Consider the following 24087-nt stretch of genomic DNA (forward strand, 5'->3'; position numbering starts at 1 on the left):
AATTCAAATTAAAGTCTAAATAGTCACACACAAAAAAATGGTGCTTTGTAACACTTACTCCCTTTTTACCCCCATTAAATAACCCCAATAAATCAAGCCTCTAAAAAATTCTTTTTTCTGTCACCTATGGGGAATAACTCTACATGGCCTGGGGGTTGGCTAGGCTGAGCACTCACCAGACTCTGCTCAATGAGCAGGCAGAAGAGGACAGCATTGCCCACCTCCCGCAGATTCTGGAAGCACACGGTCTTCAGCTCCGCATACTCAACAATATCCTTCAGCTGGTGGTGGAAGAACTCTAGGATGCCTGTAGTAGCAGAGAGTGAGTAAGGGGACTGGGGAGGTTGGAGGCACTGCCTGGGCTCTACGGCTGGGAGCATCTGTGCTGGTCATGAAACATCCTCTCACACTGCCATCGTGCCTGCTATGGAGATGGCCATGTGTCCCCTGACCCCAACATCTTCCTTGCAACAGTAGCCTGTCCATCACCTGGGCCTTGGGACTCAGCTCCAAAGCCTCTTTCTCTGTCAACCCTGTATCTTCTGAGGAGGCACATTACAAGAATAAAGGAGAAAGACCACATCATCATCTCCAGCAGAGGCAGAAAAGGTCTTTATAAAATTCATTATCCCTTCTCAGGCATAGGTAGAAAGGGATGTACTTAATCTACTAAAGTACATCTACAAAAGCCCTGCAGCTAATGTCATGAGTCTCAGTGGTGGAACCTGCATTCTCTCTCTCTGAGCCCCAGAGCAAGACCACACATTTTCATCACTGTCCTGGAGATCCTGCACATTGTGATAAGGCACAAAAAGACACCAGGCATAAACACTGGAAAGAAAGCTAATATTCCCTAATTTGATCTATACATTCAAATGCTGACCCAGTCAAAAGTCCACAAGCTGACTCCAAAATTCACGTGGTTACGCAGAAGACCTAGAATAGCCAAAACAACTCTACAAAGAACAAAGTTGGAGACTTAACAGTTTTCAAACCCCTCATCCCAACTGTCAGGTACCAACTGCCATTTTGCAAGGATCCCCAGGGCAGTTGGACCTGGAAGCTGAGTTCCCTGTCCTTCCCTGGTTGGTGATCTTCAAGGTCCCAGTGCTGTGCAAGAGTCAGGGGTTCAGAGTTCAGAGCCCCATCACCCATCAGTGATTAGGCGGCATTGCCCCTCTCCCCCATATCTTCCTCACCCAAGTGTGATGATTCCAACACACCTGCTCCCAAAAGAAAGGCTGGTTTGTTTGTTCCATTGGAAACAACCAGGCTTTGATTAGGTTCGTGGCCTCCTCCCACCTGGGGAAAGGAGATCCTACCCTTATCAGTAATTTCTGACTTGATATCCTGCACTGAGGTCTGAATGTTTATGCTGTCCCTTCTGTACTGCACTCCTGGGGAGGTGCCCATACTCACCAGGAGAGCCATATTCATGACGGGGCAGGCGGCAGATCTTGGGCATCACCTCCATCAGAGTCTTCACGTACTGCAGGATTGTGCCTTGCAGCTGTAGGAGAAATAGGCTGCATCAGCCACTGGCTGCCACTGTCTCAAAGGTTGTGAGTGGTGCGTGGGGCTTCTAAAAGGGAGTCTGTTAGTAAAACACATGGTAATGACCAGGACTGAGAATCACTTTGGCTAGGAAAGGAAATCCTATCCACAGAAAGAAAACAACCTCCACCAGAGTGACTTTACAGGAGTAACTAAATGCATCTTCTAAAACACAATTCTTCTTTCAGGAGACAAGTGGCCTGAGGTATGACAGTGGGAGGGCAAGGAGCTCTAGTTGTATCCATCTGTGGTGAGTGTGGTGGCTCTGAAGAAGTGACATCCTCATGGGGCAGTTTCTGTATTACTCTGACGGATTTGGTGTAGCTGCGACACTGGACCATGTCACCTCATGTGCCTAACACCTTACAAGTTATGTGTTTTGGGGCAGAGGTTCTAGCTGGGGGTCCCAGCAGTGACTGCGTGGGTCATGGGCTCATGTCTGTGCCAAAAGACCCAACTTTTATATATTCTTAATTGATTTCTGATTCAAACAGGTTGTATATTTTGTCAACCTCTTAGTATTCTGTCAGGTTTTGCTTTGTGTTAATGATCATATCACCTCCTTGATGGACTGCTACTTTAATTATGTGGCCATTAATTCAGCTTTAAGCATGGATAATACCTGAAAGTCTCTATTTCGTGATAAAAAATTTTAAAGAAATGGGCCTAATCACAGGTAGTTTATTAAAATAATGGAAAAAGATTAAAGATTAAGATTTTATAAAGTTCTTTCTCAATTAACAGAAATAGAACATAGAAAACTAAATCCATGTGAGTCTACATGTATCATTCTCTCACTTCCTCTTTGCAAAAAGACTTAAATAAAATACTTCTGCATAGAACTTCTGACCTCAATCTGAAGTTACACAGATGAGTGTCTGAATCCTTTATTCACAGTTTAACCCTTAGCACCCAGGACAGGGGCGCACATCATCAGCCTTGCAGGTACAACCAGCTATCACTGGGCAACAGAAGTCTGAACAGCAGCGGGACCCTGCCCACACCACTGCCTCAGCTGAGCCCATCTGCCTCTTGCTCAGGCCTACCCCACAGACAGCTCTGAACTCCTTGTGGCCAAGAGACTCTCCTCCATATTCCCCAGTATAAATGTTTCCTGGAGATCTGTGTTTTAAGAAAACTCCTACTTCACAATCAGAAATGGGCCTCTCCATACAACTGTCCCTACCCAGATGCTTGCCAACTAAAATATGGTCTCTCCATAATGCCTTTATGGTTCCCTTGGGCAACAGCAGTGGTCCTTTATAAGAAAGCTATATTTTGGTACGTAACTTCTTTAAAAAAATTTTTTTTTAATGTTTATTTATTTTTGAGAGAGACAGAGAGTAAGCAAGGGAGGGGCAGAAAGAGAGAGGGAGACACAGAATCTGAAGCAGGCTCTATGTTTTGAGCTGTCAGCACAGAGCCCAACGCTGGGCTCCAACCCACAAACTATGAGATCATGACCTGAGCTGAAGTCGGAGGCTTAACCGACTGAGCCACCCAGACACCCCTTAACTTTTTCTACGAATTAGTTAAAATAACATGGACCTATTCTCTTGAATTAAGAAAGTTGGGGGAGAAATTAAAATAAAAATTTTAAATATAAAAAAAGAAACTAAAAAAAAAAAAAGAAAAAAGGAAGATAGATGGGAGAGAAATCAAACTACATATAGTCAAAAGTGGTGCTAAACACCACAGAGGAAGGACCCCTGGCTTTTCCACCCCAGAAAATTTAAGGTTATGTGTGATACTGTGATTTATAATAAATATATATTTGGTCTTGTATCTATTCCTGACAAAGAGCTCCTAAAACCTTCAAATTATCCTGAGAGCCTTAAAAGCATCTCTTATGGGGCGCCTGGGTGGCCCAGTCGGTTGAGCATCCGACTGTGGCTCAGGTCACGATCTCACATTCTGTGAGTTTGAGCCCCGCGTCGGGCCCTGTGCCGACAGCTCGGAGCCTGGAGCCTGCTTCGGATTCTGTGTCCCCCTCTCTCTCTGCCCCTCCCCCACTCTCATTTTGTCTCACTCTGTCTCTCAAAAATAAATATGAAAAAGATTTAAAAAAAAAAAAGCATCTCTTATTACGTTATTAAGGTCACTTTTGGAGGCCCACCCACCAATGGGGGCTGGCTGTGAGAAACAACCCCATGGTTGGATTTGGGACTTTTAGTGCCACCCCCAGACCTCTGGGGAGAAGGGGCTGGAGGTCAATTTAGTCACCAAAGGCTAGAGATTTAATCAATTGTGGCTATATACTGAAACCCCCATAAAACCCCAACAGGGTAGGGTCTGGGGAGCTTACAGATTTGGGAACCAGAACAGGTCCACAGGCCACTATGAGGGGCTCCAAAGTCCACAAGGAGAGGAGCTCCTGTCTTCAGGATCTCTCCCTATGTTATCTTTTCATTGGCTGTGGATTTGTATCCTTTGTAATTAACTGGTAATCTAGAGAGTAAACCAGCTTCCTGAGTTTTGTGAGCTGCTCTAGCAAATTAATTGAACTCAAGGAGGAGGCTATAGAAACCTCTGATTTACAGCCAGTGGGTCAGAGGCACAGGTGACAAATTAGACTTGAAACTAGTGGGGGTGAGGGTAGGGCAGTCTTGTGGGTCAGAGCCCTTAATCTGTAGGAACTCATGCTATTTCAAGGTAGACAGTGCTATAATTGAGTTGAATTATAGGACACCCAGTTGGTATACGAGAATTGCTCAGTGGAGTGGAAAACCCCCCTCCCCACATTAGAATTGGGTGCAGGGGCACCTGGGTGGCTCAGTCAGTTGAGCATCTGACCATGGCTCAGTTCATGATCTCTCGTTTTTTGAATTCGAGCTCCACATCAGGCTTGCTGCTATCAGCCTGTCAGTGCAAAGCCTATTTCAAATCCTCTGTACCCCTCTCTCTGTCCCTCCCCTACTTGCACTGTCCCCAAAATACATGAAAAAAAAAAAAAAAAAGAATTGGGTGCAGAACACTGCACTGTGAAAAGGAAGCAGACTGAGGAAAACATACCAGGCTCTTCACGACCTTCAGCAGCTCCTCCATGACCACTGCAATGCCCTGGTAGCCAAGCAGCCGGCAGATGACCTCAAAGTGCGGAGGCCCCACAAAGTTTCGGTAGCTGCCATAAATGCTAGAGTAGGCCAAGTTCAAAGCCTGAGGGACAAAGAATATAAGGGCTTGATGAAATCTCCAGAATTTTCAATGTGGTCACTATGAAGCCAAGATGAAAAAATTGCTGCACCAAAGATGCATTCAATACACCATGCCCTTAAGATGGAGAATTCCAGAGAATTTATTAGACTGCCCTTACTGGTATTTATATCTTCAACATAAAAACATGACAAGCAAGCTTGCTAAAACAGAAAAAAGAAAACAAAGCCATTTGGTTTCAAAGATTTATCAAAGTGCCAGTTTAAGGTCCTGGAATGAGAAACAAATACATCCTCATTGCTGTCTCCTTGGAGCTGTTTCCAGTCTCCTGGTGGAGACATCTGGGGCAAACACTGATCTCAGGGACACATGGGGAGCTGGGACAGCAGCCCTTTCAGGGAGAATGGGTGAGAAAGGAAATCAGGGTGGTTTCTTATAGGAGGAGACCTCCAAGCTTGTCTAAGAACACAGATTGAACACTCAGCCGGGAGACCCCTAATAAACATTCAGTGCTGTGTATTTCCCTCTCAGCACTTTTCAGGTGCATCCCACAAATTTTGATATATTTGCATTTCATTTAGTTTGGTTGTCTTTTTAAAACAACTCTTTTAAAATTTTCTTGAGGTTTGTTTGATGGCCCAGAATATGGTCTATCTGGGGGGAAGCCCCAGAGGCACTTGAAAAGCATGTATGTTCTGCCCTTGTTGGGTAGAGTGTTCTACACATGTCAATAATTTACTGCTGCTTGATGGTGTTTACTTCTTTGTTGTTGCTGATTTTCTGTCTACTGATGACTAAGAGAGAAATGTTGAATTCCCCAACTATAATTGTGGAGTTGTTCATTTCTTCTTTCACCCATGTTAGTATAGTATTTGCCTCAAGTATTTTGTGTACTATTGTTTGGTACACAAACATTTAGGACTGCCTTATTTTCTTGGTGGTTTGACCCTATTATGTAATGTTCCTCTTGGTCCCGGATTAATATTCTCTGCTTTGAACTCTATTTTATCTTATATTAATAGAATCACTCCTTTCTTCTGATTAATGTTTGCATGGTATATCTTAATCCATCTTTTTACTTTCAACCTACCTGTATCATTAATTTGAAGTGCATGTCTTGCTTAACCAACTTTTTAACTCCACTTTGCCTATCTCTCAGTATTTTAATTGTATTTAGATGTCTCACTTACATTTGGGACATTTACACATAATGTAATTATTGATATCTAAGTAGGGTCTGTTTCATTCTTCCTGACTTCCTCTGAGTCACTTAAACATTTTTTAGAGGGGCGCCTGGGTGGCGCAGTCGGTTGAGCGTCCGACTTCAACCAGGTCACGATCTCGCGGTCCATGAGTTCGAGCCCCGCGTCAGGCTCTGGGCTGATGGCTCAGAGCCTGGAGCCTGTTTCCGATTCTGTGTCTCCCTCTCTCTCTGCTCCTCCCCCACTCATGCTCTCTCTCTGTCCCCCAAAAAAATAAATAAACGTTGAAAAAAAAATTAAAAAAAAACCCACTTTTTAGAATTCCACTGCAATTGCCCTATAGTAGTTTCAAGAGTATCTCTTCACACGGATGTTTTAGTGGTTGTTCTAGGTCTTATACATTGTATAAGTTAATCATAATCCACTGTTACCAACATTTTACCACCTTGATTGAAGTGTACCAATCTCACTTCCATTTAGGTTCCCTGTATCCTCCTCCTGCCCCCTTAATCATTGTCTTAAATATTTCCTCTACTTATACTGAAAACCACATCAGAAAAGTGAGGATTCTGAAGAACAAGCACAGCAGGCCTGCTTGTAATTCCTGGGAATTCATCCTTTGGATTGTTACCAACTAATAAGGGTTTTGTTTTGTTTTAAATATACATCCAAGTTAGTTAGCGTATAGTGCAATAATGATTTCAGAGTAGAATCCAGTGATTCATCCCCTACATATAATACCCAGTGCTCATCCCAAGTGTCCTCGTTAATGCCCCTTGCCTGTTTAGCCCTTCCCCACACCCATAACTCCTACAGCAACCCTCAGTTTGTTCTCTATATTTAAGAGTCTCTTATGTTTTGTCCCCCTCCCTGTTTTTATATTATTTTTGCTTCCCTTCCCTTATGTTCATCTATTTTGTATCTTAAATTCCACATATGAGTGAAGTCCTATGATATCTGCCTTTCTCTAATTTCGCTTAGCACAATACCCTGTAGTTCCATCCACGTTGTTGCAAATGGCAGGATTTCATTCTTTTTGATTGCCACATAATACTCCAGTGTGTGTCTGTGTGTCTGTGTACATTTATCCATTCATCTATCGATGGATATTTGGGCTCTTTCCATACTTTGGCTATTGTTGACAGCGCTGCTATAAACATTGGGGTGCCTGTGCACAATAAGGTTGTTTTCTACCACTAGGGCACTTAACCATGCTATATAAACTTGTTTAGGTTATATGTACAAACAGTGATTTATGATGGGCTCTTTTCCTTCTGGGGGTTCTGGGGTTTCAGTAACTATGAACGGTCAACATAGGTGGCATATTCCTATGTACCTAGCCCTAGTGAAAGCCTTGGACCTGAGGATCTGAGTGGACCTCTCTTTGCTGGGCAGAAAAACTACACATCCCAAGCAACCCCCATGAAGGACAACTTTGGTAGCCTGTGCCCAGTTCAATCACACCTGATGCATCTTTTTCCCTTACCGATCCTGTTTTGCATCCGTTTGCTATAATGAACTATAGCTGTTAGTACAAGTGAGTCTGTGAGTTCTTCCGGAGAATCAAAATGTGTGGGTGTCCTAGGACCCCAAAACAGAAAGTATGAAAACTGAAAACAATTTTCAAATAAAACACTGACCAGGTTGGAAGCACTGCCAAGTGCCTGTCCTGTGCCCACCCTTACAACCCCAATCACACTTGAAAGGGGCATATTTTGATCATCAGACCAGATATATCCTCTTCCTAACTCCTCCTCAAATTTGCATTTAAGTGCTGGGATTCCATGTTAGGTTTTTTCTTGATAAGTTCTACTGTTTCAAAAGAAAAACATGCAAATTGTTAGTGAAATCTAAAGGTTTCAGGAGCTAGGAAAGATGGTGGAGGAGGAGGACCCTGAGCTTACCCCATCTCATGTTTTCAATGAGATATGACCCACTTCCAAGTCAGTAAGATGGAGAGCTAACCAAAGACTGTGGGAACAAACTCCACATTGAAATACAGAGAAGAAGCTACATCTGAAATGTTACAATGGTCAGAAAGGCAGAAGGAGGCTGCCCACAGAAAAGAGGGAAATGAGTGTGCAAAATGGACAGAGAAAAAGACCTCTGCACCAGGGAGCTCACATAAGAGGACTAATATTCATAAATTTTGGCTTTAAAAACCAGAGAGCTCCATCAAAAATCAACAAAAGTAGGCCAACACCAAAACATAGCATAATTAAATTTGTGAAATATAATGCTAAAGAAAAAAATCTTAAAAGCAGCAAGACAAAGGAAGTCCCTAACTTACAAGGGAAGACAAATAAGGTTAGCAGCAGATCACTCCACAGAAACTTGGCAGGCCAGAAGGGAGTGGCAGGATATATTAAAGTGCTGAATGGGAAAAATCTGCAGCCAAGAATACTCTATTCAGCAAGGCTATCATCGGAATAGAAGGAGAGATAGAGTTTCCCAAACAAAAACTAAAAAGAGTTCGAAACCACTAAACAAGCCCTAAAAGAAATATTGGAGACTCTCTGAGTGGGAAGGAAAGACCAAAAGTGATAAGGACTAGAAAGGAACAGAGAAAATCCCCAGGAACAATGAAAAAATGAGTAAAAAAAAAAAAAGAAAAGGCTGTAAATACATATCCATCATTTACTCTGAGTGTAAATGGACTAAACACTCCAATCAAAAGACAAAGCATGTTAGAATGGATAAAGAAACAAGACCTCTCTATACGCTGCCTCCAAGAGACTCAAAGAAATGGAAAGACATCCCATGCTCATGGATTGGAAGAACATTGTTAAAAATGTCTATACTACCCAAAGCAATCTACACTTTCAATGTGATCCCTATCAAAATAGCAACAGCCTTTTCACAGAGCTGAAACAAACAATCCTAATATTTGTATGGAACCACAAAAGACCTCAAATAGCCAACTCAATCTTGAAAGAGAAAGGCAAAGCTGGAGGCATCACAATTCCAGATTTCAAGCTATATTACAAAGCTGTAATGATCAAGACAGATGGTATTGGCACAAAAATGAACACACAGATCAATGGAACAAAATAGAAAATCCAGAAATATACCCACAATTATATGATCAACTAATCTTCAACAAAGCAGGAAGGAATATCCAATGAGAAAAAGACAGTCTCTTCAACAAACAGTGTTGAGAAAACTGGACAGCTACATGCAAAAAGAATGAAATTGGACCACTTTCTTACACCATACACAAAAAGAAATTTGAAATGGTTTAAAGACCTACATGTGAGATCTGAAATCATAAAAATCCTAGAGGAAAATATAGGCCATAAGCTCTTTGACATTGGCTTAACAACTTCTTTCTAGGTATATCTCTTGAGGCAAGGAAAACAAAAGCGAAAGTAAAATACTGGGACTACATCAAAATAAAAAGTTTCTTCACAGTGAAGGAAACAATCAACAAAAAACCACAAGGTGACCTACAGAATGGGAGAAGATATTTGCAAATGACCTATCTGATACAGGGCCAGTATCTAAAGTATATAAATAACTTCTAAAACTCAAAGGCCTGAGAGCAAATAATCCAATTAAAAATGGGCAGAAATCACAAACAGATATTTCTCCAAAGAAGACAAACAGATGGCCAACAGACACATGAAAAGATGTACAATATCACTTACTATCAGGGAAATGCAAATCAAAACTACAATGAGATACCACCTCACACTTGTCAGAATGGATAAAATCAACAACACAAGAAACAACAGGTGTTGGTGAGGATGTGGAGAAAGGGGAACCCTCTCGCACTGTTGATGGGAATGCAAACTGGTGCGGCCACTCTGAAAAACAGTATGGAGGTCCCTCAAAAAGTTAAAACTACCATGTGATCCAGCAATTGCACTACTGGGTATTTACCCAAAGAATACAAAAACACTAATACAAAGGGATACATGCACCCCTATGTTTACAGCAGCATTATTTACAATAAACAAACTATGGAAACAGCTGAGTGTCCACTGATTGATGAATGGATAAAGAAGATGTGGGGTGTGTGTGTGTACACACAACATACACACACACACACACACACACATAAGAAGTCACTCAGAGAAAGACAAATACCATACGATTTCACTCATATGTGGAATTTATGAAACAAAACAAATGAATAAAGGGGGAAAAAGGAAAGAGGAGTAAACCCAGAGTGAGACTCTTAATTACAGAGAACAAACTGATGGTTACAGGAGGGGTGGATGGGTGAAATAGGTGATGGGGATTAAGGAGTGCACTTGTCATGATGGGCACTGGGTGATGTATGGAATTGTTGAATGAGTATATTGTACACCTAAACTTATGTAACACTGTATGTTAACTAACTGGAATTAAAATAAAATTTAAAAACAAAAATAAATCTGAGGGCCTCATATTACAAATGAGAAAATTCACTTTCAAAGTTGCCCTGAATTGCGTAGGGACTGTGGCTTAATAATACCTGGTCCCAGGGGCTCCTGGGTGGCTCAATCAGTTAAGCATCCAACTTCAAATCAGGTCATAATCTTGTGGTTTGTGGGTTTGAAACTCACATCGGGCTCTGTGCTGACAGCTCAGAGCCTGAAGCCTGCTTCAGATTCTGTGTCTCCCTCTCTCTCTGCCCCTACCCCACTCATGCTCTGTCTCTCTCTCAAAAATAAACATTAAAAAAATACTCCCCCACCCCCCAGCTAATGTCCAGCTTCCCTATGGACTACACTCACCCCAAATAGGGCACATCCCAGGGGCACTACAACTAAAGTGGTGTAACTACTCAGAGGAAGAAGAGAAGGCACTACCTCTGAAAAGGGCAAAGTTACAAATACTTTATTGTAAAATAAATACTTACAGCTCAATTCAAGAAACACTCTGCCAGCCACACCTGACACAAAGACTTGGGTCTCACCTTGAAACCAGAGGACACAGAGCTAGACTCACTAGCGGTGTGTCTTGGGTTCTCTAACACCCTTGAAGGTATGAGTCTTCAACTGTAAGTCAGGGACAATATTACTTATCTTACAGAAAGAGAGCATCAGTGACATACTCAAGAGCATGTTCACTTAGAGTGGTGATATTCCAAGAACCAAACAGCACCATAAATGAGCCACTCATCTAAGTCAATATTATTCTCACAAGACACTTATCCTAGTTCATCATTCATTAAAATAAAAAAAAAAACAAACCACATTAGATTTTTGAACTGGATTCATGGTATTCCATAATCTCACAGGTACAAACACTATAAACTGCATTGCAACAAAATGAAGTAAAATGATGTTTCTGAATACAATATTCAACTCTGGTATCATGATATATTGTCATTCTGCTTTTTTTGGTCCTCAAAAAAGTATCATATAAGATGAACAGTCAACACCGATGTCACTCACCCAAATTTTTGGCAGACTTTTTGTTAGAATCCAAACAATTTAACAAAAATTACTAGTTTAGGGCATAAGAATAAAAATGACACAAACGTAATTTGACAAACTGAGGCTGAAATCTGCAGTTTGGTAGCAGCTGATCACTTTTAAAAGAATAATCAAGTCCAATTCATCTAATCTTTCTTTTCCTCCAAATGTGTACAGCAGATGACCCTAGACTGCTCACGCCCCTGAGGACACACGAGGTGTGAACACAGACCCCACGCCCCTCAGGATCTTTGCTGTACAAGAAGCAGTAACACTGCTGCCTGAATTCCTGGAGGAAAATCAGTATAAAACCAAAACCTGCAGTATAAAACCAAATCCTGAGCCATTAACACCAGGATGGATGCACACTGTGTTTGGGCAGCAGGATGGACACAATAGTGCTGGTGAGGAACCGCTCTCTCAGAACCAACACCACAAGCCTTCTTCCCAGGAATCCATCCCTCCAACGACCATGCGGGAGGCTGGTCTGACACCCCATGGCCAGACGCTGTGCAAATGTGTGGTAAATCACAAGCATCTACCTTTCCTCAAAGGGCCAAACCTCCCTTACGCCTTGTCATCCTCTCCAAATGCTGGGGCAGGGGAGGAAATGGAGGAGAGAATGGAAAAATCACTTCATTTCTTGGTTCCTCCTTCCCACAGGCTCTTCTCTTTTTTTTTAATTTTTTTTTTTTCAACGTCTATTTATTTTTGGGACAGAGAGAGACAGAGCATGAACGGGGGAGGGTCAGAGAGAGGGAGACACAGAATCGGAAACAGGCTCCAGGCTCTGAGCCATTAGCCCAGAGCCCGACGCGGGGCTCGAACTCACGGACCGCGAGATCGTGACCTGGCTGAAGTTGGACGCTTAGCCGACTGCGCCACCCAGGCGCCCCTCTTCTCTTTTTATCTTAGCATTATAAAGACATATTTTGTGGTCATGCCTAAGACAGGGATTAAACTTCAGAATCAAGCCTAGTTCATAGCAAATCTTTTAGTTAACACAGACCCAAGAAATTTCTATCTTACTTGCCAAAATTTCTAGTCCTATCTTCTAAAACTATATAAAACTTCTTTTAGCTCCAAGAAGGTAAAATACTACACTTTATTTATTTATTTGTTTTTAAATGATTGAATTTTACTAAACATAACTATGATATATTCTGAGTAAAATGGCATCAGTGTAGTGGCATCAGTATAGAATGTGAATTCTATACCTGTACACTGTATTCTGGTTGTTTGAAGTTCTCTCTGATAATTGCTTTCTTTTGTTCCCCTAAATAAGACTTTTCACTCGTTTTTGATACACACTTCAGGTGGTCAGCTTCGGGATAGGTTTCAACACTGATTACATTTTAATTTCAGAAAGGGGGCATAGAGTACTTATTCTAATCCTTCTAAAAATCCTCACGCCTTTCTGGAGGGGCAGAGGAGGTGGGCAGCCTGCACCAATACACCAGCCAGAATCACAGTGTTTGTCCACTTCCAAAGGCATAGTCCTAGCACAATCAAGTTCAAGTTACCATCTGTAGTGACAGCAATGAAGGCAAACAAGAAGACAGAAATGAAAGGTTCACACTCTAAAGAATAGATTAGGAAAGAATGGGTTAGAAGCATCTTTTCTACTTCTCAGATCAGCTGGCATCTAAAAGGATGTCCTAGTGTAGGTGATATGGGGTAGCAGCCCCTCAGCTCCTGACCTGTGTCCTAGCCTCGACTGCCCTGAGATTCAACACATGTACACAGGTCTACACCTGTTGCCAGCTACACTCGACCAGCAGCTCAGAGCATGAGAACAGCCTTCTCTCAGGGTCCACAGAGTGTGGGTGTCTCCTGGGCATGGGACAGGAGCAGAGTCTGTTAATTGCTTGGGCCTCGTGTCCCATCATAAGCATCACCTGTCTGACCAGTGGGGTTTCCCAGAGGCAGCACTGAGTCAGGTGCTTTATCTTCCACCTCCCTTCTCTGAGGCAGTGCTGCTGAGGACTCCTCTGCAGGCGAGAAATCTTTGGCCAAGTGGGAGGAAGGGAGAGAACAGGGACATGTGGCCCCCTGCTTGTATCTCAACAGCTTCAGTCTCCTTTCCACCCTCCCTGCCTCACTGGCCATGCTCCCAAAACTGCTGGGGTGCCCTTCCCTTGCCCAGGCTCTTGGTACCTGCTTGCACACCAGGGCCCAGTCCACACCTTCAGGCCTCTGTGGAACAAGGCCTGCACTCACCTGCTGAGCCAAGAACTCTGCTCCCTGGCTCAGGCCAGGTGCAGCCTGGGTCACAGCGCATGCCCAGGAAACACTTGCTGAGTGAGCCCTGAGACTATGACTGCAACTTGGTATAGGTAGAAAAAAAACATTACTTAATATTTTAAAAAATGACACTCAGTCCCAGAACACAGCAGAAAGAACAATGACATCTGGCCTTCTTCACTCCTGGTCATCATCACTAGGCTTAACACAGCAGCCAAAATCCTGACCCTAACAAACGGGGCAATATGATCCTCCAACCCAGCCCACCAACTCCTACAACCTCTGCCTCAGCTGAGTGAGCCATGAAACCTGCCTGATGTGTCCAAAACAGATACCCAGCAGGGCAGCATCTTCCCCCGCTCACAGTAAGGTCTATGACGTGCAGAGCAGACAGACCTAGGAAGAGGAGTGGACACAGGCCCCAGGGATAAAGGCCTCTTCCCTTTAACCCTCCTAAATCTAGCCCTGTCTGACTTCAAAAATGGACACCTCCACCCACCAACTGCCAGAAACCTAGGAAACAACTTTGGGTCTTCCGTTTCTCTCCCCTTCAATCTTTGGGTTATGAGCCAAAGTCCAGTCACATCCACTTCCAAAATACCCCTTGAGTCTAGCTACTTCTATCTCTGTCAATGCCACCTGGTCCAAGGCACCACCTCCTGCCAGGACTAGGATAACGTCTTCCCACCTGGCAACATTCTCCATCTGCTCCTGGTCCCTCCCTCAGACCCCGGCCCAAGCTGCCTGTCATACACCACCCCTCCCCACCCCCATCTTGTGACAGAGACTCGGGACCACGGGGTCCTGTGCAGGGCTGGTTCCTTCTCAGCATCCAGATCTTGTTAGAGCAAGGCCTCTCTAAAAACCAGCCAAGGTTCTATCACAACAGTTCCTTTCACAGCATCCTAGGAACGCTGCTTCTCAAGTGGACATGCCCTTCCCACACACAATGCAGAGTACATGGCACCACCCAAATGTGGAAAACAGAGACAGCATCCATTTCAGCTTGAAGTTCCACATATCCTTGCAAAACACAGGCAGTTTCTAGTTCTCTCAACACTGGTTTCCCCTTCCTCCCAAATATATCCTCTACTTAACCCTCTGGCTTATCCCACTAAGACATCTACCATTTCCTTCTTTGCTGACAGGTTGAAAACTTTCAATGGCCACATTAATTTGTAAAGTGTTATGATGCTCTGATTAAGACAGAAGTGGCCAAAGGGAGATGATATCACAAGCCTGGAGAAGTTGAAGGGAGAGAAGGAGGGTGAGCCAAGGACTTGTCTCTTCAAAGACTAGTCAGAAGGGAAGGCTGAAATTCTGACACCCTCCTGAGAGCCAGCACTAGGGATGTGAAGAGTGGTCCTTTTATGTCATTATTAATAGGCTCACTTCTGCACCTGTGAGAAGAATGTGCAGAAAATATGGAGATGGTATTGCCCAAACTTCAGCCCCTTAGAGCTTTAGAGCCGAATGAAGCAGCAGCTGCTCAGAGCTTTAGGTTCTAAGGCCATAGACGCTGGTGTCCATGACCAGGCAGGGGCCATGATCCACTTCCCCACACAGCCCACAGGCTGTGTGGAGACCGAGGCTGACACCAACATCAGAGGAAACAGCTTAAAATAACTAGTGAGAACAATGCACACACATCATAAACTGAGTTCAGAAAAGGAAAACGTTTCTCAGACTCAGCCCTCCCAGAGACAGCCACTTTTTAGCATCCACTAATCTTTTCTCTGGGTTTATCTTTTTGTAATAAGGAATATTCTGTTTGGAGTGTGATCTTTTTTTTTTTTTCAACTTAATACAATACAGCCCCCACAACCTATCACAAAATCTATGTAATTATCTGTGATGACTGTATTCCAGTGGACAGTAAGTTATTGGAGTGTAACGTGATGGTCAGTTAGGTTGCTTCCGTATTTTTTATGACAATGTTGTTATGACCACCCCCATAGCAGACCTTACTTTATACTTGTCTGATTTATTCCCTTAGCTGTCCAGCTTCCTACAAGTAAGAACATTTAAATATTGATAAACATTTCAGCTGGCTCCCTAGAATCATACAGTCCCATGTGCACTCATTTATTTTTCTTTAATTACTGGTGAGGCCAGTTACCTATTCCTATTTTTTTTACTACATTTTTTGGAAATATCTGCTCATTAAATCTATCTCATTTTTACTATAAAGGGTTTGTCTTTTTTTTTTATGAAACTCTAAGAGTGCTTTAATTATTAACAAAACTAACCTTTAATAATACTCTTAACTTGTTACAAATTCAGCCACCCTCAGCCTGGACACTTGTCTTACCTTACTAGACAGCAGTGGTTCTGTGGTTTTTGCCAGTTTGCCTGCTTGCCTGTGGTTTCTGGATGTCAACCCTTTTCTCCACGCCCCCTCCCACCTCAGCCCCTCCCTTCGTGGCATCACACCTGGACAAGATATCCTGCCCTCTCTGTCACAGATATGGCCCTGAGCCTATTCCGCACTTTCCTGGTTTGATATTTTTAAACCATTAAATCTGCTGACAACCTCACTTACTGTAGTGCCAGGAGTGAGGCCAGGCCTAGTTGGACACCTACGACAGCCAGAGGGCTGTCCTAACACTACTATTACTTTTTAGGAAGATGCTAATGGAAGAAAACAATAACATTTCACACATGGCATGATACATCTAAATCACTGCAACTAACATGAATTAAACTAGAAAATATGCTTCATTGCGAACTTAAAATTTTTAACACAAACACAAAAGGACCTACCTTTGATCCATGTAAATACTGGGGTTGTGCATTAGGCTGTTTATCTCTTTGAAATTCCTGAGAAAATGGTAACACTGTCCGAACAAATCTAAACAAAAAGGATAAAAAGAAAAGAAAAAAAGAAAAAGAAAACAAAAAAATTTAATGGCACTTCTTTAAAATTCAGAACTTTTCCATTACCCATCAGTTAAATCTTCTTCACAGTTAACTGATACAATCAACACATAGGAAAATTCTAAGAAATCAAAAACCATAGTACAGATGATATAAACACTCTGAAATATGATATACATGTATCCAGAATTCACAGAGTGAGAACACCCAGGTCCTACCACTGCATAAGCAGTCTCCAAACTCTGGAAGACAGTCTGGTCTGTTGGCACCAGGACCATTTCATGCCTAATGCAGTCCATTGACAAGTGGTAATGACCTAGTACTCAGGTCTTGCTGGGTCTCTGGACATGGTGATGACCTCGGGGATAGGAGTGGGAAGGAAGATACAGGCACTGATATCCAGTTACTCAAATCACTAGTTACAAGCTAATGGGAAGAAAGAGCAAACTAAGTACTTATAACCACATTCATTTAGCCAACATACTGGCTTGATAATGGATTAGGAGACCTTGAAAATCAAATGCTTGGATTTTAAAGTGGACATGAAAAGCTTGGCTAATACTTTCATATCAGAAGAGTTCATTTAAACATATAAAACTTTTGGGGCTCCTGGGTGGCTCAGTTGGTTGAATGTCTGGCTCTTGATATCGGCTCAGGTCACGATCTCACAGTTCATGGGTCTGAGCCCCGTGTTGGGCTCTGTGTTGTGCTGATAGCACAGAGGAGCCTGCTTGGGATTCTCTCTCTCCCTCTCTCTCTCTGCCCCTCCCCTGCTTGCTTGCTCTCTCTCTCTCTCTCTCTCTCTCTCTGAAGAAAGAAAGAAAGAAAGAAAGAAAGAAAGAAAGAAAGAAAACCAAAAACCTTATAAAACTTTTATAAAGAAGCATCATTACTACATGGATTTGCTAACTATTAAACATGAAGCACTTGATTAACACATATTACACTTTAATAAATAAAAAAGGATGTACTTGGCATAATACCACCAGTGCATGAAATGAACATGCATATCTGAGGGGAGTACATTTACACAGAAATGTCATGCTTTTGAGTGTCTGGATTTTGTTGTTACCCTTTAAAGACTGTTGAGTTATACTGGGCAGAATGTTAAAACTGCTTGCAAGTCAGCTGGAACCTTTCATAATTAGGGTGGCATGGTATTGTAAACAGCTTAGGGCTAGTACTAAGGCAGGCCCTTCTGGCAATTCTACTGAATGCATAGGTATTTGGTGAGGTCTCCCCATTCTTGCTGGCAGGGCCTCAGATGGCTCCTAGCTCTGTGTCAGCTCCGGGAATTCTTCAGCTTAGAGCCCCCAAAAAGTTGTTCTTTGCCCATCTTTGTGGAGATCCACAAAGATGGATCTCCACAATCCACAATGCACACACAGTTTAATATTCAAGCAAAGATTAAAGGGACCCTAAGTTGCTCTCAGGAGCTATTCCTCTATGCAGCTCTCTCTTCTCTCATACTGCAAATCTGCCCTGCAAATTCCAGCTGTCTCAGCATCCTCTGTTTCCAATCTGTCCCTTCTACCAAATAAGACTTTGAAGCTGTACTTGGGATACATCCTTCCACACTGAAGCCCAGAAAGTGCTTCCAAGCAGAAACCCAGGGAAGTCATAGGGCTTACCTCCTTTGTTTCCTTTCCCCTAGAGAAATAGGCAATGTCTGAAACAGTGGTTTCATAAACTTTTCACTTGTTTAAGGCAAAAGATATATCCAAACCCTGTTACTTCATTATCCCAAATAACTTTTAAGCACTGTATTTTGACTATATATTTATATACATATGTAATATATACATATAGTCAAATATATTCAGTATATATACACTCAATGTAAAGATAAAAAAAATAGAATTCCAGTTAGTAGGCTTGTGTTCATGGTGGAAAGGATTAGTAATTTTGAATTTTCTGCATTTTCTAGAATTAAGCAAGTGAGTAAATATACTAATAACGAAACAGGATTCTCACTGTAGAAAGGAGTTATAAAAATGGAAAGGGAGGGAGAAAACGAGAATGAGAACTGCAGTGCTGAACTGGAATTGAAGATATTAGTGTGAATTCAGGGTTAGAACATGTAGACCGCTACAGAGAAGCAACCCCCACCCCCCACCACATAAACATTTTATGGGGTTGTGTCCTCTAAAAAGATAATTTGAAGTCCTAATTACCAGTACCTCATAATGTGATCTTATTTAGAAATGGGGCTACTGCAAATGTAATTAGTCAAGATGAAGTTATACTGAAGCAGAGCAGGCCCTTGATCCAATATGACTCATGTCCTTGTAGGAAGAAGGGAAAACACCATGTGTCTAAGGAGGCAGAGACTGGAATGATACAGCTGCATGCTAAGAAGGCCAAGAATTGCTGACCACCCACCTGAAGCTGGGGAAAAGCAAGAAAAGTCTCTACCCAGAGTCTCAGAAGAAGCACAGCCCCGCTGACACCTTGGTTTTGGATATCTAGCCTCCATAACTGTGAGAAAATAAATTTTTGTTGTTTTAAGCCCCAAGGTTTGTGGTAATACAGGGACTTAATACAGTACATAGTCAGGTACTCCCTAGCTCTGAACATCAAAAGAGTCTAGAAACAATGACATTCCAGTAGCAATGAACATATCTAACACCCAGACTTACTTTGTAAACATTAAGCCTAGATGTAAAATATTCTCCACTAAAAGGAATCCTTGTAGAAATAACAAATTGCAAAGATAGAGCAGCAGAAGTACAAGATGAACCTGGAACTTTTTGTGGTGCAGAAAGTAGGGCAGTGCCTCAAAATGATGTGGACAGCTAATAGGACACCAAAACCAGGTGGAAGGGGCTCCCACTGGCCAAAATGGGGTCAATTTAAGCCACAAAAACCATATCATGATAATAACAGATTACAATGCTGAGTTAGAATCTGCAAGTCTTTACTTATAATAAACAAATAAATATATGCCAACGTATATAGCTGAAGGCCGACTAATATATATACATGGAATGATGACATTTGAAAATCACCATTGTCAACCACCATAATGATAACTGAGTTGGGTCAGAATCATCAACAGATGATAAAACTAGTAGGCCAAATTTTAATGAGGAACAGTTTATTTATGAAGTCTCAACTATCTCTCTATAAATTACTTATAAATTCTAAGCAGAAAAATGATAACATGTCAGTGGAGAAACCAGGCAGCCACCATCCTAACCAAAAGATAGAAGTTAACATCACCAGTAATGGACAAAGTAATGCCCTTTGCTTCATTGTACACTGCACTGAGGACACACCCATTCCTCTGTGGCCTTCCTCCCTCTGAGGCCTGACTTTGATCCCAATCATTGCCTATTTCCAGAGCTATAGCATTTTCACACAATTATCAGCTGTATAGGTTAAATTTAAGTCATAGGCTACCATAAACCACTTCCTAGAGCCATCAGGCAAAATCACTAATCAAAAATAAGCAACCAGTGAAGTTCTGGTTTCCCTTGAACAGTTCTTAGGAAACCCTCAGGGATGGAATTAAAATACTGGGTGACACAATTCTGTCTGTCTTCTCAGGATTCCAGTTCAGTTCTCAGGAGCCTTGGTGGGCAGAGCAGCCTCCTTACAACACAGGTGGGGCCCATTCACAGCCTCCATGGGCTCTGTGCTCACTCTGCAAACAGGGGTATTCACATCTCATGGGCCAATGGAAGAAATATGCCACAAGAGATGAAGGCACCCAAAGCTGCCCCTTCTGCTCACTGTCATTTACATCAGACATTGTGTGGTCTCAGGTAGCTGAGGGCTGAGGTGTGACCTGACACCACTCCTCAGTTACATATTGGATGCCTCAATGTTCCTCACACAGTTCTACCAGGGTCCTATAACCGACACTGGCCTGGAGGTTTTCTACCCTTCATAGTACCAACTTCCTAACCTGAGCCCTGTCAATTCTGTCTTTGACAATAAGACCCCTACTGCCAGCAGGCCAGGCAGCCTTGAAGGGGGGATGTTCTCCATCATCAGTCCCAAACAGGGCATCCAACAAGGGCCTATCTTGGTGGGCAGGGACTCAGAATTTGATCCATTTCCCTAACTCCACTCTTCCTCACCAAACTTGTGTTCATATGTCTAAAGTATCTTTCAGAAAACATAGCAGTTCAACACAAGAGTTTACGGCAAATGCTGGCTTTTCATCATCATGTAATCCTGATCCTCCTCTGCAGATCTTCTACACAGCTCACGTCAATTCTGAGGACTTGACCCATTGAACCATCACCAAGGAGACCAGGGCAGTCCAACAGGCATAAAGGAGGCTCAGGGAACACCTTTCATTATTCCTTTTGCAAGATCTCTGAGAAATCCCTTAAAGGAAGACCAAATGCTAGATAATTTTTAAAAAGCCTGGGTAGCTCAGTTGGTTAAGCAACTGACTCTTGGTTTTGGCTCAGGTCATGATCTCAGAGTTTGTGAGTTTGAGCCCCAAGTCAGGCTGGGCTCTGTGCTTTCAGCATGGAGCCTGCTTAGGATTCCCTGTCTCTCTCTCTCTCCCTCTACCCCTCCCCTACACACACACACACACACACACACACACACTCTCTCTCTCTCTCTCTCTCTCTCTCTCTCTCTCTCTCTCTCAATATAAATAAACATTTAAAAAATACAATCTAAAATAATACCAAAAAAACCCCACAACTTTTTTCAGCCTACTGATGGTGGAGTTCTGTTGCATGTAACCTTCAGAGACACCTGACAAGGCAAAAACAATTTAAGGAAAGGTAACAGAAATTAATTCCAAAGGTTCCAAATGGATCAACCAAAACAACTCTTTGGTCCTGCAAACATCAGCCATGACTTAAACAGATTTTCAGAAGCAGAAAAGCATATTTATAGTCTAATACAGAATGACCCTCCTTGTGATATATCATGTGGAATAAAAATGTGTATATAATAGCATGCCTAATAGCACTCATTTCTGCAAAATAAAAAAATATATATGTATATCTGACTGTATGACAAAAACTGTAGAAGAAATACATATTTTTAAAAATGTTTATTCATTTATTTTGAGAAAGAGAGAGTAGGGAAGGGGCAGAGAGAGAGGGAGAGAGAGAATCATAAGCAGGATCCATGCCCAGCGCAGAGCCCGAACACAGGGCTTAATCTCATGACCATGAGATCATGAACTGAGCCCGAGTCAGAAAATTAACCAACTGAGCCACCCAAAGAGCCCCAAAACATTTTTTTAAGTGTTTATTTATTTAGAGAGAGAAAGAGAGAGCACAAGCAGGGGATGGGCAGAGAGAGAAAGAGACACAGAATGCGAAACAGGCTCCAGGCTCTGAGCTAATAGCTCAGAGCCTGATGTGGGGCTTGAACTCACGAACCGTAAGATCATGACCTGAACCTCAGTAACCAACTTGAGCCACCCAGATGCCCCCCCCATCGATATATTTTTTAATGCGAGCAATCTCTAGGGATTTATTTTCCTCCTCATATATGTATATATGATTTCTAGCTTTTCTACAATTATGATGCATTATTTATGTAATAAAAATATTTTTTCAGTTAATCTAGACTCTAACAATTTGAAAGATATCTGTTTCAGGAGACTAGACACCTTCAAAGAAGTTAAACAATGATGAGTAGTGTGTAAAGTCTGGTTCTGGTATATGCCCAGCCAGGCCCAGAAGCCCCCTAATCTGAGGAGACTGACTGGGACTCCTCCCCTGGTGGCTCTGGAAGTTATGGTCACGTTCCCACTACTGCTGCCTGGCAAGTGTCAGCCACCTGGGGCTGGTGTGATGGCACAGCCCCATGCATCTTGGGCCAAGCCTGTGTCCCTATAAGGAAATCCAACCTTGAGGTCCTAAATAGAAAATGGCAATAGCATGGGGCGCCTGGGTGGCGCAGTCGGTTAAGTGTCCGACTTCAGCCAGGTCACGATCTCGCGGTCCGTGAGTTCGAGCCCCGCGTCGGGCTCTGGGCTGATGGCTCGGAGCCTGGAGCCTGTTTCCGATTCTGTGTCTCCCTCTCTCTCTGCCCCTCCCCCGTTCATGCTCTGTCTCTCTCTGTCCCAAAAATAAATAAAAAACATTGAAAAAAAAATTAAAAAAAAAAAAAAAGAAAAGAAAATGGCAATAGCAGACATGACCAGACCAGGAGGGCCTCCCTTCTGTCCTTAGTATGTCCTTTGAGACATAAAACTGGGCTTGAAAGTCAGTAACAATTCAGCTAATACATGGTGGGATGTTCAGATCTAGCAGAAAAGCCAAAGACAGTGATTTTTAAAAAGTGGTCATAATACACATACATACACACACACACACGTCTTTGGCACATGCTGACACAGAGCAGAAGGTCAGCTTAGAGTAGAGCACAGAGAACAAACCTGGACAGGTGGCTTCCCAGTGCACAGAGGCCAAGGCAGGGCTGTCCCAGGATTTGGGCCACATCAGGAGGCTAAACCACTAATCAACCGTGCCACCCACATAACTGGCCACTTTTATGTCGTTCAACATAGTAATAAATGGTAGGTTGGTGAGAGTGTGGCTCACGAACTGATCTTCATACACCCCAACATCCCAGAATGGAAGAAAAATAGAAAGTCACCCACTATATTCCAACATCAGGTAGACTGACAACGGTGGAGGTGGTGCAGACCCTGCAGCTACTGTCCACGTGCACCATGAGATCCTGCCCTGACCTACAAGCAAGTGCCCCAGTGGAGTCTCTACATGCAAAGCCATAAAACATGCCCAGGGGCTGGCCTAAGGCTATACTTGCAAAAAGAGGAAACTGGGAGGGCCTGAGTACCCTGGACGTGACAAATGATAGGGAACAGGGAAAAAGACAGCAACTTAATGGACAATGTGGAGGCCCAGAGATATCCTGTTTAGGAACCCTTTGGCAAGGGCATCCAAAACTATCCATGAGGTTACATGCTCACCGGTTGGTAGAGCCATTATAGCAGTAGTTGGGCAGGAAGTCGTAATTGAGTTCCCAGAAGACATGGAGGGTGATTCTCCCGTATGGCGCTGATACATTGTGGTTGGCCTCCCGGAACATGGCGTCAAAGCTGTCCAGTGTCAGGTACCTGTTTAGCAGCTTGTGGGTCATGCGGTTGATTTCCAAGAGGCCATCCAACTCCTATAGTACCACAAAGACAGGGGTGTGAGGACAGAATTGAGCCCAGCTCATTGGCCCCCATTCCTTACATGGGCAGTGCCATGGTGCTAGGGTGGGCTGGGTAGGAGAGAATAGGATACACAGAGGTAAGGCTGGTGAGCTAGGCCAAGAATATACACAGTGGGGGTCTAGTAGGCCACAGAAGCTTGCTTCTTACACCTAAATTCATTATGTCCTCTCCACTCTTTTGGAAACACCCCTCCTAACCGTGGTCACACCTCCAGGGCAATCATCCTTTTTCCACTAAGGAAACCTCCGCACTGCCCCCTCACTGGCTTCCAACCACCCCTAGGGCAGAGACCACTAGGATGCATCCACCCCTGCCCTGCTGGCACGCTATGTGTCCTCAGGCATCAGCCTGAGTCAGCCTCTCTTACTGTGCACAGCGACAAAGCACAGTCAGCAAGTGCATTCACAGATAGATTTCCAAACTTCTAATTTGCTCATAAATATGCCTAGGTCTGTGTTATCCACTGTAGTAGCCAATGGCC

The 24087-nt window shown here is 43.0% G+C and overlaps 1 protein-coding gene across 6 annotated transcripts in view; it reads right to left on the reverse strand.

Moving 5' to 3' along the window:
- CYFIP1 (cytoplasmic FMR1 interacting protein 1) overlaps positions 1-24087 on the reverse strand; it is a 133219-nt gene that overhangs the window by 23245 nt on the left and 85887 nt on the right. For all 6 annotated transcript variants that reach the window (XR_006293222.1, XR_006293221.1, XM_043554909.1 and 3 more), the window contains exons 22-26: positions 23358-23557; positions 16322-16409; positions 4567-4710; positions 1420-1510; positions 177-307 (exon numbers count right to left, since the gene is read on the reverse strand). Coding sequence is in view for 4 of the 6 variants with exons in the window: in XM_043554909.1 (XP_043410844.1) it covers positions 177-307; positions 1420-1510; positions 4567-4710; positions 16322-16409; positions 23358-23557 (654 nt within the window). In the remaining 2 variants the exon portion in view is untranslated. The remainder of the gene's footprint in view (positions 1-176; positions 308-1419; positions 1511-4566; positions 4711-16321; positions 16410-23357; positions 23558-24087) is intronic.

The sequence above is a fragment of the Prionailurus bengalensis genome, chromosome B3 (genome assembly GCF_016509475.1).
Source record: "Prionailurus bengalensis isolate Pbe53 chromosome B3, Fcat_Pben_1.1_paternal_pri, whole genome shotgun sequence".
Lineage (NCBI taxonomy): Eukaryota > Metazoa > Chordata > Mammalia > Carnivora > Felidae > Prionailurus > Prionailurus bengalensis.